The sequence below is a fragment of the Entamoeba invadens genome, assembly GCF_000330505.1.
Source record: "Entamoeba invadens IP1 unplaced genomic scaffold scaff_1105074724527, whole genome shotgun sequence".
Lineage (NCBI taxonomy): Eukaryota > Evosea > Mastigamoebida > Endamoebidae > Entamoeba > Entamoeba invadens.
Window position 1 is genome coordinate 72133 of NW_004443593.1, and position 14151 is coordinate 86283.

General features: G+C 25.6%; 2 protein-coding genes across 2 annotated transcripts; both read left to right on the forward strand.

Annotated features, from left to right (window-relative positions):
• Positions 1-9970: 9970 nt before the first annotated feature.
• On the forward strand, positions 9971-10504 carry EIN_355780 (hypothetical protein; the record flags this gene model as incomplete). The annotated part of the gene is made up of 1 exon (XM_004259270.1): positions 9971-10504. The coding sequence occupies one exon, from the start codon at positions 9971-9973 to the stop codon at positions 10502-10504; it is 534 nt and encodes a 177-aa protein (XP_004259318.1).
• A 1441-nt stretch (positions 10505-11945) lies between these two features.
• On the forward strand, positions 11946-13243 carry EIN_355790 (hypothetical protein; the record flags this gene model as incomplete). Its single annotated transcript, XM_004259271.1, has 2 exons — positions 11946-12118; positions 12160-13243. The coding sequence occupies 2 exons, from the start codon at positions 11946-11948 to the stop codon at positions 13241-13243; spliced, it is 1257 nt and encodes a 418-aa protein (XP_004259319.1).
• Positions 13244-14151: the final 908 nt, after the last annotated feature.

The following is a 14151-nucleotide window of genomic DNA, read 5'->3' on the forward strand; positions in this document are numbered from 1 at the left end:
ATTTTTTTGTATCAACTCAATTTCGAATTGTATATTTTATACTCACACAAATAAACATGAATGAGTTTATTTGTGTTAAACAAGAGCAAAGCATTAGAAAGAAAAATGGGGTCTAATGATGGTTTGAAATATTTGGTTGTTTTTGTATAAAAAAGTATATTGTCATTTGATTATAACGATATTGGTGTTTATATTGTCGTTATATTTGTTAATGTGACTATTTGACATTGTTTGTCATTAAGTGGATTGACGATGCAGCGTTTTTTGTTTTAATGTCGTAACACAATAAAGTGATATGAAATTTCATCCAAAAAGATTATTTTTGATCAATCTTAGTTAATTGAGTTTTCATTTGTTAATTATTTTTTGTAAAATAAAACTGACTATTGGCCAGTTTGGGTTAGAAAGGGGTTTTGGAATAAAAATAATAAAAAAATCATTTGGACAATTTCTTTTTTACTTATTTTTCTTCTTAAAAAAAGTTTTATGTTGTGAAAGTGTTAAATTTATTTTGTGTAATAAAAACGATTTTTTAAAACGATAGTTAATTTTTTAAATAATATATCTTATACGCATATGAATTACAACAAAAGGTTATAAAATGAGAACGCCAAACATCAGTGTGGTTGCACAACTAATATAATAATATTTAATTGTTTGTTATAAATATTATAATTCAATAAAATATCAACTTTTTAACGATAGTTACAAAACATCAAAACATTTACAAAAATGAAAACTAAATCAAAAAAAAATTACTTTTGGAATTTTCAAAGTATGACTTATCCCTTGTTTTTCAATATTAGAATTTTTATTAGAATTTTATTTGATACGTTTTCTTATTTTAAAACCCTGTAATTGGAAAGACTTATAATGTAACGTTTAATATACTATACAAAAATTTTTGATATAAAAAAATACAGTCAAAGGCTCTAATTTGTCGGTTTCTCTATTTGTTAACTAACCAATCAAAATTAAAAACCGACAAATAGTTTTTTATTCTGTAAACTTGAACTTTTAATGAATAATTAATTAAAAAAGCTTCTAACTGTTCTTAAAACATCGAGTATATAATTATGAAAGTCATCTATTTTGTTTGAGTCAACAAAGCAAGATGAATAATACAACATTGTTTCTAATTGCACCATGAAAGACTCGGTTTCTTGATCATGAAAGTTTTCTGTTTCTGTTATTTCTTGAATATGGCAAAATGGATTGATATTTTCATACTGAGTTGAAGTAAACTCTTCGATTGTTTGAACTCTATCTTCTTCGTTCATAGGTACGCTGCAATACAAATTGAAAATGTTGATATCTAATTCATCTTTTTGTATTGCAGCAATGCTTTGTTGCACAAACAAATTTGTGTGTTTAAAACAGTTGCATATTGTTTCTTTCGTAATTTCACTCCAAGATTTTGAAATAACTACAATAGCTTCAACAACACTCAGTTGTTTGAATGGACACATCAGATTAGGGGACATTTCGCCAAATTCTTTCCAAAACTTTCTTTTTTGTATTTTATCAATAAAATTTAAAAATATAAAACGAGAGTTAGTATTTGGTCATATATTTTCAAAAAATTACACATTTTTATTTTTTTTGTTCTGTCAGTTTTAACACTAACAATTTCAAACCAACTTATTTGACACTACATAAATTAAATTACCCAAAAATACAAAATTTAAAACAAGCTATTTCAAAACTAATTATTCAAACTAATAATCACAACCATCATCATAAAGTATTTAAATATATAAAAATAATTAAATATTTATTGTTATTTACACTTAATTAAAATCATAACAATTTTAATTTACTCACTTTTTTATATAATTATTATCACAAATAAAAACACATAAAAATCCATAATAATTATAAAAATTGAAACACAATTAAATTAAATAAATTACAATTTTATGTCACTTTTTATTAAAATGAAATTGAATTGTTAATTATTTTTGTGACTTTAATTATGACTATAAATAATTTTTAATTATATTGTATTTATGTGTAGTACGATGAGTATCAATAGTCAAAGAGATAAACAGTTACCCATTGTTGATGGATATTTATTTCACCCAATAAATAAAAGGAGAATGAATTTTAGATGTTCTGTTAAAAGTTGTAAAGTCACTATAAACAAACAAAAAGATGGTACCTTTTTGTATGGCAGAAATAACGTTCATAAACACTAAAAACAAAATTTATTAAAAAAGAATTATATAAATTTTATAAGAAAAGATCTCAAAACAAATCAAGCTAAATCAACTCCAAGAAGAATTCTTATAAGAAAATATACTCGTAGTTCAATAGGTATGAAGTCTGAAACATTGGAAAAATATGTTCAACGAAACTTACCAACAAAAAAAGAACCGAAAACATGTGAAGAAATTGATTTATCTGTAGGTGAATCAAAACTTATTTTTAAAAGTGGTGACTCAAACATCTTCATTTTTGGGGATACAGAACAATTAATGATGCTTGCTAGGTGCACATCTGTTATGATGGATGGTACTTTTCAAAGTTGTCCACGTCAATTTTATCAATTATATACAATTCACTGCCAATTAAAAAATGGCCAAATATATCCCATTTTGCATTGTTTGATGAAGAAAAAAACCAAAATTATCTATAAACAACTTGTCACAGCAATTGAAAAATTAATAAAAGAACAGAATTGCAATGCAACTTGTTTCGAACGAGATATTGATGTAATAACCGATTTTGAAAATTCTCTTATTTCTGTTCTAAAAGAATTTAAAAAAGTTAAACACCATGGTTGTATGTTTCACCAACGTCAAGCAATAAACAAGTATATAAATACGTTGGGGTTGAAAGAAAATATTGGAATGATGGAGATTTCAGATTTTCAATTAAGATGTTAGAAGATGTTTGTTACCTAAAACCTTGTGACATCGAATTTGCTGTAAATTTCGTTGGTGCACTCTACGTCCACACAATTGATTTTAATAAGGGTTTTGAATATTTTAAAAGAGCGTGGGTGTATGGACAATATCCGATTGAACTTTGGTGTCAATATATGAGAGAGAAGAGAACCAACAATGACTGTGAAGTTTATCATTCAACACTTTCGAGATTATTAGCTTTATCCAAACCTTCATTTTGGAAGTTTGTTGAGACAATTGAAGGCATTATTGATGAAACCAAAAAGAATTATCACAAAGCTTTAAATGGATACTTTAAACCAACAAACAGAAAGCAAGATGAAGTAAACGAATTGTTGAAAATTTTGACTATCAACTATTATTGTGAAGAACTTAACTTGGAAGAATTTTTAAAAAAGACGATACAAGCAACTGACAAACTTAATATGGAAGTATTTTTTGATTTTCCAGAAAACGAAGAAAAATCGGACAATGATGAAATGATGCTAGAAATACACGAAGAAGAAACGTGTCATCATATATCAGAAGAAATAACAGATCATTATTCGAGTTGTGTTCAAGGTGTTGCAATGGAAATTGAAGAACAAAATGATATATTTAAATGTGATAAACATATTACAACAAGTGTTAAAAAAAGAAAACGGCGTCTTTCTTTGATTCAAAAAATTGACAGAGAATTTAAAGATAATCGCAACTTAAATGAGTATTGATATATGTTCGTGTTTATAATAACTGTTTAATATAATAACATTTAAATTGAAACATAATTAATATAGAATCTTAATATACAAACAAAATTATTTGTTTGTTTTTTATTGATTATTGAATAAATAAAAACAGTTTGAAGAGTTTTTTATATTGTAAAATTGTTTTTTGAACTTGCTTATTATCTGAAACCAACTAATAATTAAGATATAAAACAATTTAGTATCTTGTATTTGAATCTAAAATTTATGTTTGATTAAAACGGGTATTTTTTTCAAGGAACAAACTTTTAATATTAAACAAACTTTCTATTCACACGTTTTTAACAAATAGGCATATTTGACTGTAATTAATTATTAGAATATATATTGATAAATATAATATTTCATTAAACCGTTTAAAAGCTTTCTGAAGTTATTAATTGTTCAAAATAACACTATTGATCTCAAAACATTGAAGTTTCAATTTTAAAAATGAATATCTTAAAATATTTACAATATTTTAAGATAAGCAATAATAATAATATTAAAAAAATATAAATCATGTTTTTAATTGATTTTTAAAATATAGCTTATAAAATGCAAATTGAATAAGTATCATATTACGTGATAATCAAACATTAAATATAATATTCGTTTGATGCATTTAACCTTAACTTGTTTGTAAACAATATAATTGTATAATTTAAAAATTGTTAAATCATCTTTATACAAAAGTTGTTATTTAATTATTATTTAAATATCAAGTATTTAATGTGATAAACTTTTTTGAAAAAAACAGTTTAATTTATTAAATAAAATATTAAAATAAAATAAAAATGATAATATTAACTTTGTTATATTCAAATATTATTCATAAGATTTTTTATGAACCGACTTTGATTTCAGTTTGAATATTAGTTTTTATAATTTAATTTGGTTTTACATTAAAAATTGTGATAGAGTTTGTTGTAAAACGATGTCCCAGTCGCCAACGTTGTCCTTTTTATCAATTTAAACACAAATATTTGTTTAAAAACCCGGGAATAAGGTAAAAGTTGAAAAATTTGGGAAAAAACTGAAACGAAGTTTTTTATATTTCGAACATGATCCCGATATTATCCAATTTTCATTGACCAAAAAGTTCAGGACAACTTTGGCGACAAAACAAAGTTTTCCGACTAACTCTTATTGATTTAATATTTTTATAAATATGATTAAAAATAGATATTAAATTAACTATATTATTAATTGCAATTATGTGGATAATTAATATTTATATCCATATTTATCATTGTAACAATATAATTAATTTGTAATAAAAAAAATATTTTCTTTTTAAAGTCTTATATGTTCATTAAATGAAAATATTTATTAGTTTGAATAATTAGTTTTGAAATAGCTTGTTTTAAATTTTGTATTTTTGGGTAATTTAATTTATGTAGTGTCAAATAAGTTGGTTTGAAATTGTTAGTGTTAAAACTGACAGAACAAAAAAAATAAAAATGTGTAATTTTTTGAAAATATATGACCAAATACTAACTCTCGTTTTATATTTTTAAATTTTATTGATAAAATACAAAAAAGAAAGTTTTGGAAAGAATTTGGCGAAATGTCTTTAGGTAAAATGTCCCTTTCCCGACACATCACACTTCTTTTTAAAAAATGTTCATTTACTGGTAATTTAGATTTGATAACATCGTAACTTGCTTCTGATAAAGATTCAACGAGCTGATTAATTGTTGTGATTTTCATCTCATTCATCAATGTTGTTATTGTTGATTCTCCAACTTCGTTAAAATTGTTTCGAGCAAATCTTTCTTTTTCTTTTTTTTTTCTTGAACTTTTTGTTGTTGAATTGAATTAAGATAATAAGTGATGAAATGTTTTTTGTAATGTTTTTTAAACGAAGCAATGATTCCCTGATCCAATGGTTGAGTTTTTGCTGTTGTGTTTGCAGGCAAGTTGATCAAATTGATATTGGTTAAAACAACAGTCACTTTATGGACGGGTGCATTATCAATTATCAAAACAATAAATCGACCAATTCTTCTTAAATCATCATCCCACAACTGCAAAAACTCATTCCAGATTAATACTGACATCCAGCTGCTACTATCTGTTTTATAAACAATGTTCAGTTGTTGAAATAATCTTTTTGATCCACCTCTTGGCATGTGAGCAGTATGTATTACAATTGGTGGTCTTTTATCACTTCCATCCATGTTACAACAGAACAATAGAGTTATTCGCTCTTTTTGAATGTTTGTGGTTTTGAGAAATTTTCTTGTTGTCAGTGAACGCATTGGCAACTGTCTGTAAAATAAAACAGTTTCGTCTGCGTTATAAACGTCAGAAAATGAGTATCTTGAAAATATTTCTTTTATGTTATCAAGTTCTGTCGAGTAAAGAGTTAAATCTATAATGTCCTCGTGTCCAGAAGATATGTGGTATTTCAAGTTGTTCTTTTCTTTAAATCTTTTAACAAATGAAGGTATGTCTTTAATTGTAAATTCTTTGTTTTCGATGTATTTGGCAACTTCAATTTGGAGTACATAATCATCCAAATAGTTTCCCGCAAGAACTGAAGTGTTTACATATCGTTCCAAATGCAAAACAACTTCGGCATTGGGTGACGTTCTCTGTCGTTTCGTTTCTTTTATTTCACGTTTTTGATAATCCTGCAATTGATCCAAACTGAAGTTGTACGTGGGGTATAAAGTTGAGAATTCATCTCTCACCTTACACCAAAAATTCTTCTTTTCGAGGCCACTATATTTCGAATAAAGTTTCTTTATTGTGGCATGTGCTTCTGGTGTGATATTTTGGTAAACCTTTCTGGGTTTTTTATCGTTAATAGACATTACAATATACAAGATAATATGTATCAGTTTAATATAAACATTTTTTACATAAATCTTTTCAGTAAAACGGCACTATTTTATATATGGTAATTTATGTCAATTTTTTGTTATATGATTGATAATAATTGGTAAAAGAAAATAATTTTATCATTTTTATTTCACTTATTATATAATCAATATTTAAAAACCAAAAAATATTTTATAAACAACTAATATTTTTTAATGGAATGTTCCACAAAATTCTATAAAAACCGACAAATAGGCTCGTTTTTGTGTCGTAAAACCGACAAATAAACGCCTTTGACTGTAAACATGGAAAATAATAACAGGAAAAGTCGTTAAGTTTTCTTCACAAATAAAGTGATTTTTTTTTCAACAAAAATACGATTTTAGGTTAAAATTTAGTATTAATTTGTAGTAAATTAAATTATTTTACGATTAATTACGTTTCCTTGTATTACCCATAGTTGTAAAAAGTTTAAAGAGTTTTTTGCATTATTTCTTTCTAATATACACTCAAAATGAATAAGATATAAATATTTACATTTTTTAAAAATTTTTGGTACTGGAAAGGTTAATTCAACAAAAATAACATATTCAAGAGCAAATTATTTAATTGTCGTAAACCCAAATGATTGGTTAGTTGTGCGACAAACAATCAATTTCGACATTTATAATTACGACAAATAGACGCCTTTGACTGTAATCTGAAACACCATTTTATAATTATTTAAAACATAAAAAATTATAATTAAATAATACTAAAGTTTATTCATATTAAATTGTATTTAAAAACAATAATTTGTTATTTTTAAGTTTTATATGACACTTAAATTGATTAAAAATTGAATCTGGGTGTTAATAAAACATGTTCAATGTATTATATTTCAAATGAATGTATTTTAATAAAATATTTGGTTTATACAGTACTATTTACTTGAGAACCAAATATTAAAAATATAGGTTTGGGAAAACTGGCAACAATATTCGATAAGTTTAATAACAATTCTAAGTTTTAATCAATATACAAAACGTAAATAAAATTAGATTTGTGCTTTTTTAAATTTATTTTAACAACTTTTTCCAAAATGTGTTTGGTTTCATTGTTTATGTTAACTTTAGTTTTAAGCTTTTCAAAAACGTTTTTTATTTTACTTTTTTTTTATAAAAGAATCAATATCACATTCGGGAAATGTATGCATTTTAAAGCACCAAAAAACAGAGACTTTTTTAAGAAACTCAAGTTGATCCATTCCATTTATCAATTCAGTTGTCAGTTGTTTTATTGTAACGTTTTTCAATTCAATAACACGCTTTTTTGTTAATTGCAAATTTGTTTTCAACGATAAATAATAAATGTCAACACGTTTTTTATATTCCTTTAAATAGTCAACAAATTTGTGTATATTTAGTGTTTTTGTTAATACTAACCCATTTAAAGAACTGTGAAAACTTTCTGCGTTATTGTTTGTGCGTTCTTCAATGCCTAATAAACACCAATTGTCAACTTTGAAAACGCCATCTTCGTAATATTTTTCAAAGTGTCTAAAAATAATACAAAAATTTGCGTCATCTTTATAAATCTCTTTTGATTCATCAATTGTTGTGTATATCATACTCACTGACATAAATGGTTAAGAAATATTTTTTTATTGCACTTTTGAACTCATCTCCATTCTAATAACAGTGTTTGAATCCACAAAAAGAAACTTTCCGAAATATATTCTGGCAATAATGAAAGTGACAACACTTTACTTTGACTAGTTTAAGAAACAAATTCTTTTTAAAACACAATTCAAAATCCCACATAACAACCATTTCTCTGTTTGAAAAACATTACCAAAAACAATTTTAAAAGATTCTAAAAAGTTATTATACATTTTTTAATATTTTTGAGACACCCAAAAACAATTGGGTAACATTCACCACTTACAAAACCTTTTATGGTATATAATTTATAAATAGGGCCATTTTGTTATTGTTTTTTAATTGGTTCTAACTTTAATTAAAAACACTAAAATGATCCAAATGTGTCATCAAAAAACAAAACTAGAAAGTAATTTTAACAACTCAACATAATCTTGTTTACCAAATATTGTTATATCATAATCTTGATACAATACTATTACTTTTTTATATTTCGGAAATTTCTATGTCTTGTGTTTGGTTACTGAGTATGGCTGTTTTTTCCTTTTTGATTTTTTTTACTGAACGAAATTTATATAGTTGTTCCTTGAATGTATTGCTTTACCACTGTTTGTTTTGTTGTCTTGTTTTGGAATCTTTTTTTGACCGCTATTTTTAAACGGATTCGAAACAAATTATTCAAACAATCAACATAATCATATGTGTGAATTACATCATTTAAAATGTATTTGTAATTGATAGTTTTCAATTTTAACTTGTTCAATTCCAATTTTACAGCCTTTGTGAAAACATTTAAATTTTATTCGTTCTTTTTGGATTAGAATTTGCAGCAATTTATGTAAGGCATCTCAATACGTTTTTGACTTATGTAATTTATTCCATTTGTTAATTTTTCAGTTTATCGTTATTATTTAAAAAAAAGTAATGAAAATACATTGAATTGTTATTGAATTTATACTGAATATTATGGCCAGTTTTCACTGATGCTAATTATATGTCTCCATTTCCCATGAATATTATTATTCATTTTAATTTTCGTTGTGTATATCGAGGGTTTATATTAAATTTGATTTTGTATTTGCCAAGTGAAGATTTTGCGTTTGGCGAAAAAGAACCTTTAGATAAGATGAAATTGTATTTTAAAATTATTATACTTAATGTGGATGAATTCTCAATGTTTAACATGTGGAATATCCCAATTTCTGTTAATCATTTTGGGGAGATGTGTTATGTAAAAGAAAACGAGATTAAATAATTTTTGAAATATGTTGAATTGACCGACAAAAAGTTGAGTGCGTTGACCGTTGAAAAGAGTTCTACTAATGATTTGGATACTTCTGGAATTGACACCAAAATACTTGTAATCAACAATGAAGAAAATAAAAAATTCAATTTAAAAATATCAAATAAATTATAATATTTAGAAACGGATTTTCCATATGAAATTTCAGTGTATTGTGATGATAGCGGGACCGTCGAAATCACTAAACATGGTGAAATAAAATTTCTTCAACAAATTCCATTTATCGACTTTTTTGGTTTAATAAAGTTTTACAATTCAATGATGTGTGAACAGTGTTATACTCGATGGGTTAGAAAGCATCCAAAAGATGCAGTGGATATTCTTAAATTCCATAAAATGAATCCAGAATAACAGAATGAATAACGAATTTTTGTGAATTTAGTGAAAGAGTAAGAAATCCTTGATTTTGACACGAAGTCGAATATTTACAAAAAAAAGAATGTTATAACAGAGACTCTTCAACAAATCACAAATGAGATGAAATTGAAAAATTTGTCGTATTGTGAAATCAATACAACTAGTTTTGATTGTTTGAATTTGCCGACCTCCCTCACAGAACTGAAAATGAAAGATCTTTCAGAATCGACTTTTGAGTTAGATGATATCAACATTATTACATTGAAGTTGTATGAATGTCGTAATATCAAAATCTACTTGAACACAACACTCAAGAATTTGTATGTAGAAAATGGATATGGTGGAGACTTTGAGTGTCGAAAAGGAGTGATTTATCTCACTTCATTTGACTCGTTTAATTCTGGTAGATTTAATTCTAAAAACATAGTTGTCGACTATTTAATTCCATATAAAGAGACTGTCGAACAAGGTCCAGCATGGGCAGATAGTGTTGTGTATTCATTCAATTATATGAAGGGAATGTACTTTGTGAAACAAGGGTTTAGTTCCTCAGAAGTTACTTGGTCCAATCCGGACCCGACTGGCAAGCCAACATATCCACCAAATAAATATATATTGAACGAGCGTGTTACAAATGTAATGTTAGTTATGTGTGGTTCAAAGCTGTCAAAGAAATCGGCGACTTTTGTTTTGCAGAAAGTGTGTTTCGAGAGAAACGCATCGAAATTCCAGAACAAATGACAACTTTTGGAATTGGCGCGTTTTATAAAGCTGCAAATTTGGAATCAGTGAAACTGCCAAAGGGTTTTAAGAAATTGCCATAAAAGGCGTTTTATGGAGCAAAGGATTTAACTGAAATTACTTCGCCCGAGAGTCAAATAGAAATAGACGACTACACTCTTTTTGGGTGTAAAAAGCTGGAAATATACCCCAAATTTATACCAACAAAAACAGCAACCTTTGCGATGGTTATTTAGCCAAATTCTGTCACTTAAAAAGCATCGAAGTAAGAAGTTGTGTAACAGAAATTAAACGTTCAAATTATGCCAATTGCAATGAACGCACGGAAATTAAATTACCGAACACCGTGACGTATATTGCAGATTACGCGTTTGTTGGGTGCACTAACTTAAAGAATATTGTTTTTAATGAAAAAGTTGTCTTTGGGAAACACTTGGTATTTACTAATATGTCAAATTTGAGTCAAATTGTGATACCAAATACACTCACAAAAATCAGAAATTTTATGTTTAAAAACTGTCGATCACTGACAGGTGTTAAACTACCAAATTCAATTAAAAGTCTTGGAGATATGGCCTTTCAAAATTGTTGTGCAATAAAGGAACTTGTTATGCCAACAACTGTGACTGAAATTGGTGCTTTGTGTTTTGACAGATGCACTTCACTCAGTTCATTGTGTTGTTCACCTTTTCTCTTTTCAACTAAATACGCTTTAATTGAAAAACAAGTGTAATAAAATTGAATATAATTGAAACAAGTTAAAACTATTATTTATAATATAATATTATATTATATTATATTATATTATATTATATTATATTATATTATATTATATTATATTATATTATATTATATTATATTATATTATATTATATTATATTATATTATATTATATTATATTATATTATATTATTAGTATAATTAATTTTTTGTTAACATTACAAATAAAATTAAATAATTTTAATTTTACTAAATCTAAAAACTATTTTAAAAAATTGATTGAAAACCTCAGGGTTTAAAGTGAATAATTTCATATATCTATAAAACTAATTTATCATTTTAATGGTTATTAATAAAAAAATTATAATACAAAATACAATACAAATCACCACCTCAAACAGAAAAAGCTTCCATAAAGCATAGTCGGCCTTTATGGTAAACAATGTTATACATTTTATTATATTATTATTAAATATATCTATAAAATCAAGTAAAAACAATTAGAAAGTTAAAAACATTTTATTTATTTTTGTAACAATATTTTTTAAATATTTTGTAAAAAAACATTTTTATCTAAATTAAATATTTTTGTTTTAAAAATTCTGTATAATTGAGGTTTATTAATTATAAAACAAACCAAATTATTTTATTAGTATAATTATTATAATTAAACAGATTTTAATATTATTAAGTTGTCATAACAACTCAAATTACAAACCACATGACAGTAAGGCTTGAATCAGTTTTTTTAAAGAATGTGTTGTTTTATCTTTCAACCCTAGACGATGTCCAGTCTTTAGAATGTGTATGTAAAAAATGCCAAATAGCAATTATTTCTGTATATATCAACCCATATCGCCTTTCCGAGTTATACCCTTTCAATCGAATCATAAAGTCTTTCCAAAGATTGAAACGTTTTATTTAACATATTGTAGTGATAACATAAAGAAGACGGACGTGAAAGATATTCCACTGATGGAAATCGGGAAATTGACACGCGACAACCCACACAAATATTTAGAACAGACTTGGTTTGCCGAGAAAGTGTCCAAGATGATAGTCACTCAAACGACTTACAAATACGTTTTTAAGAAGATTTCTATCTACAAGAACCTTCAAATAGTGAGTCTTGATTGCATACTCACTTCCGAACATATCGACGCTCTATGTGAACTTCCGTTACTTAAGAAAGTGTATGTACAAGGACAATATTGTTCATTAGAAAAATGGATAGAAAAGGCACTCCAATTTAATAAGATCAAATTCGTTTTTCTTTCTTTAGATTATTGTTTTGGAGACATCGAGAAAATTTTGTGTGGTAAAAATATCCCACAAAATATGACATTTTTTGACAATGATTTAGACTCAAAATACTTTATGAACACATCTCCAGTGTGTATAGATGTGATTGTAAACAAAGAGAAAAGAACATATTCATTGCAATCGCAGTGGCTCACATCAAATAAAACAATGATTGAGGGCGTCGACAAAATCTCCAAATTGGTTGTTGAAAAACAAGTGCAAGAAGCAAAATTTGTGCAGAATTCACGATCACTCATAAAAATTCCATACGATTTTTCGATGTTTGAGACTTTGACAAAACTCACAGTTCAATACTCATATGGCGGACTTGTATTGCCAAAATTCTGTGTCGACTTAAGCCTGTTAAATTGTCATTGTGATGTCAAACTGGGTGAAGCAAAATTGATGCATTTGATGTTAAAACAAAGTGTACCGACTATGACTGTTGATGTCGATCAAATTAAAACGTTTTTATCAGAAAATTCATCGACTGAAAAATGCACATTTAGGTTCGATGGAAAAAAGACTGAAGGCTTCAAAATAAGTCCAATACTCGACGCTTTCGAGGTCAATTGCAATCGTGGTGCACAGGCTAAATGCATTTCTTGTGTGCGTTTACTGTTTGAAGATAGTTATATAACAAAAGGAGGAAAGTTGGAAAAAGAAAATGGGGTTATACAGTTTAAAGATAGAAAAAGTAAGTCGTATTTTAAATGATAATGATTATTGTTTGTTTTACAAGATTTCCTTTTTATAACGAATATATTTCTGTTTTATAATAATAGAGTTGTACTTTTTTATATTACAATTTAATGTAACTTAAAATTATTACATATTAATACCTATTTATTTTTAATTTAAATTATTATTATCTCAAAACAAAGAGCTGTTACATAAACATTGTCTCGTTTTAAAGACAATAATCATATTGTGTTTACAATAATAGATGATTGGTATATAACAGCGTTGAATTGTTTTATTTCAAAATGTTTATTAATTATTATACCAAAATAAAAAATAACTTAAAATAAAGTTTTTTGTTTTTATTTTTTTAATAAATAAAGATTAAATACATTGTTGTAACCAACAAATAAAAGTTTGATAATTATGATGATTTGTTTGTGAATAAGTTGAGTCATATTAAAATATCATAAACCATTGTTTCCAATAAATAATATAATGAATTAAAAAAAATATTAAAATGTGTAATCAACACATTTGAATTATTTTAATGATTTATAACAAATATTTGTAACATAATTAAAATAATATATGATCTAAACATATTTTTGATTATTTATATATTAATAGAACATACAATGTTGATGTGATTAATTCATGCGAATGGTTATATTTGCGAATTCTTATAATTTGCTTGAATTTTACAAAACATTATAATCAAATTAATAATTTTATTTGATTTATTAAAAATAATCAAAACATATTAAAATTTAACACATTTGAATATTAAAATATTCATAAAATAATAATGTTGTTAATGAATTATTAAATGGATTCATGTAGATTGTTATTTTTTCTTAGGATGGTAAATATCTTTAACTTTTTTTAGTTAATTTTTTTAATATAAAAAGGTATATTTTAAAACATATGAATTTATTTGTTAC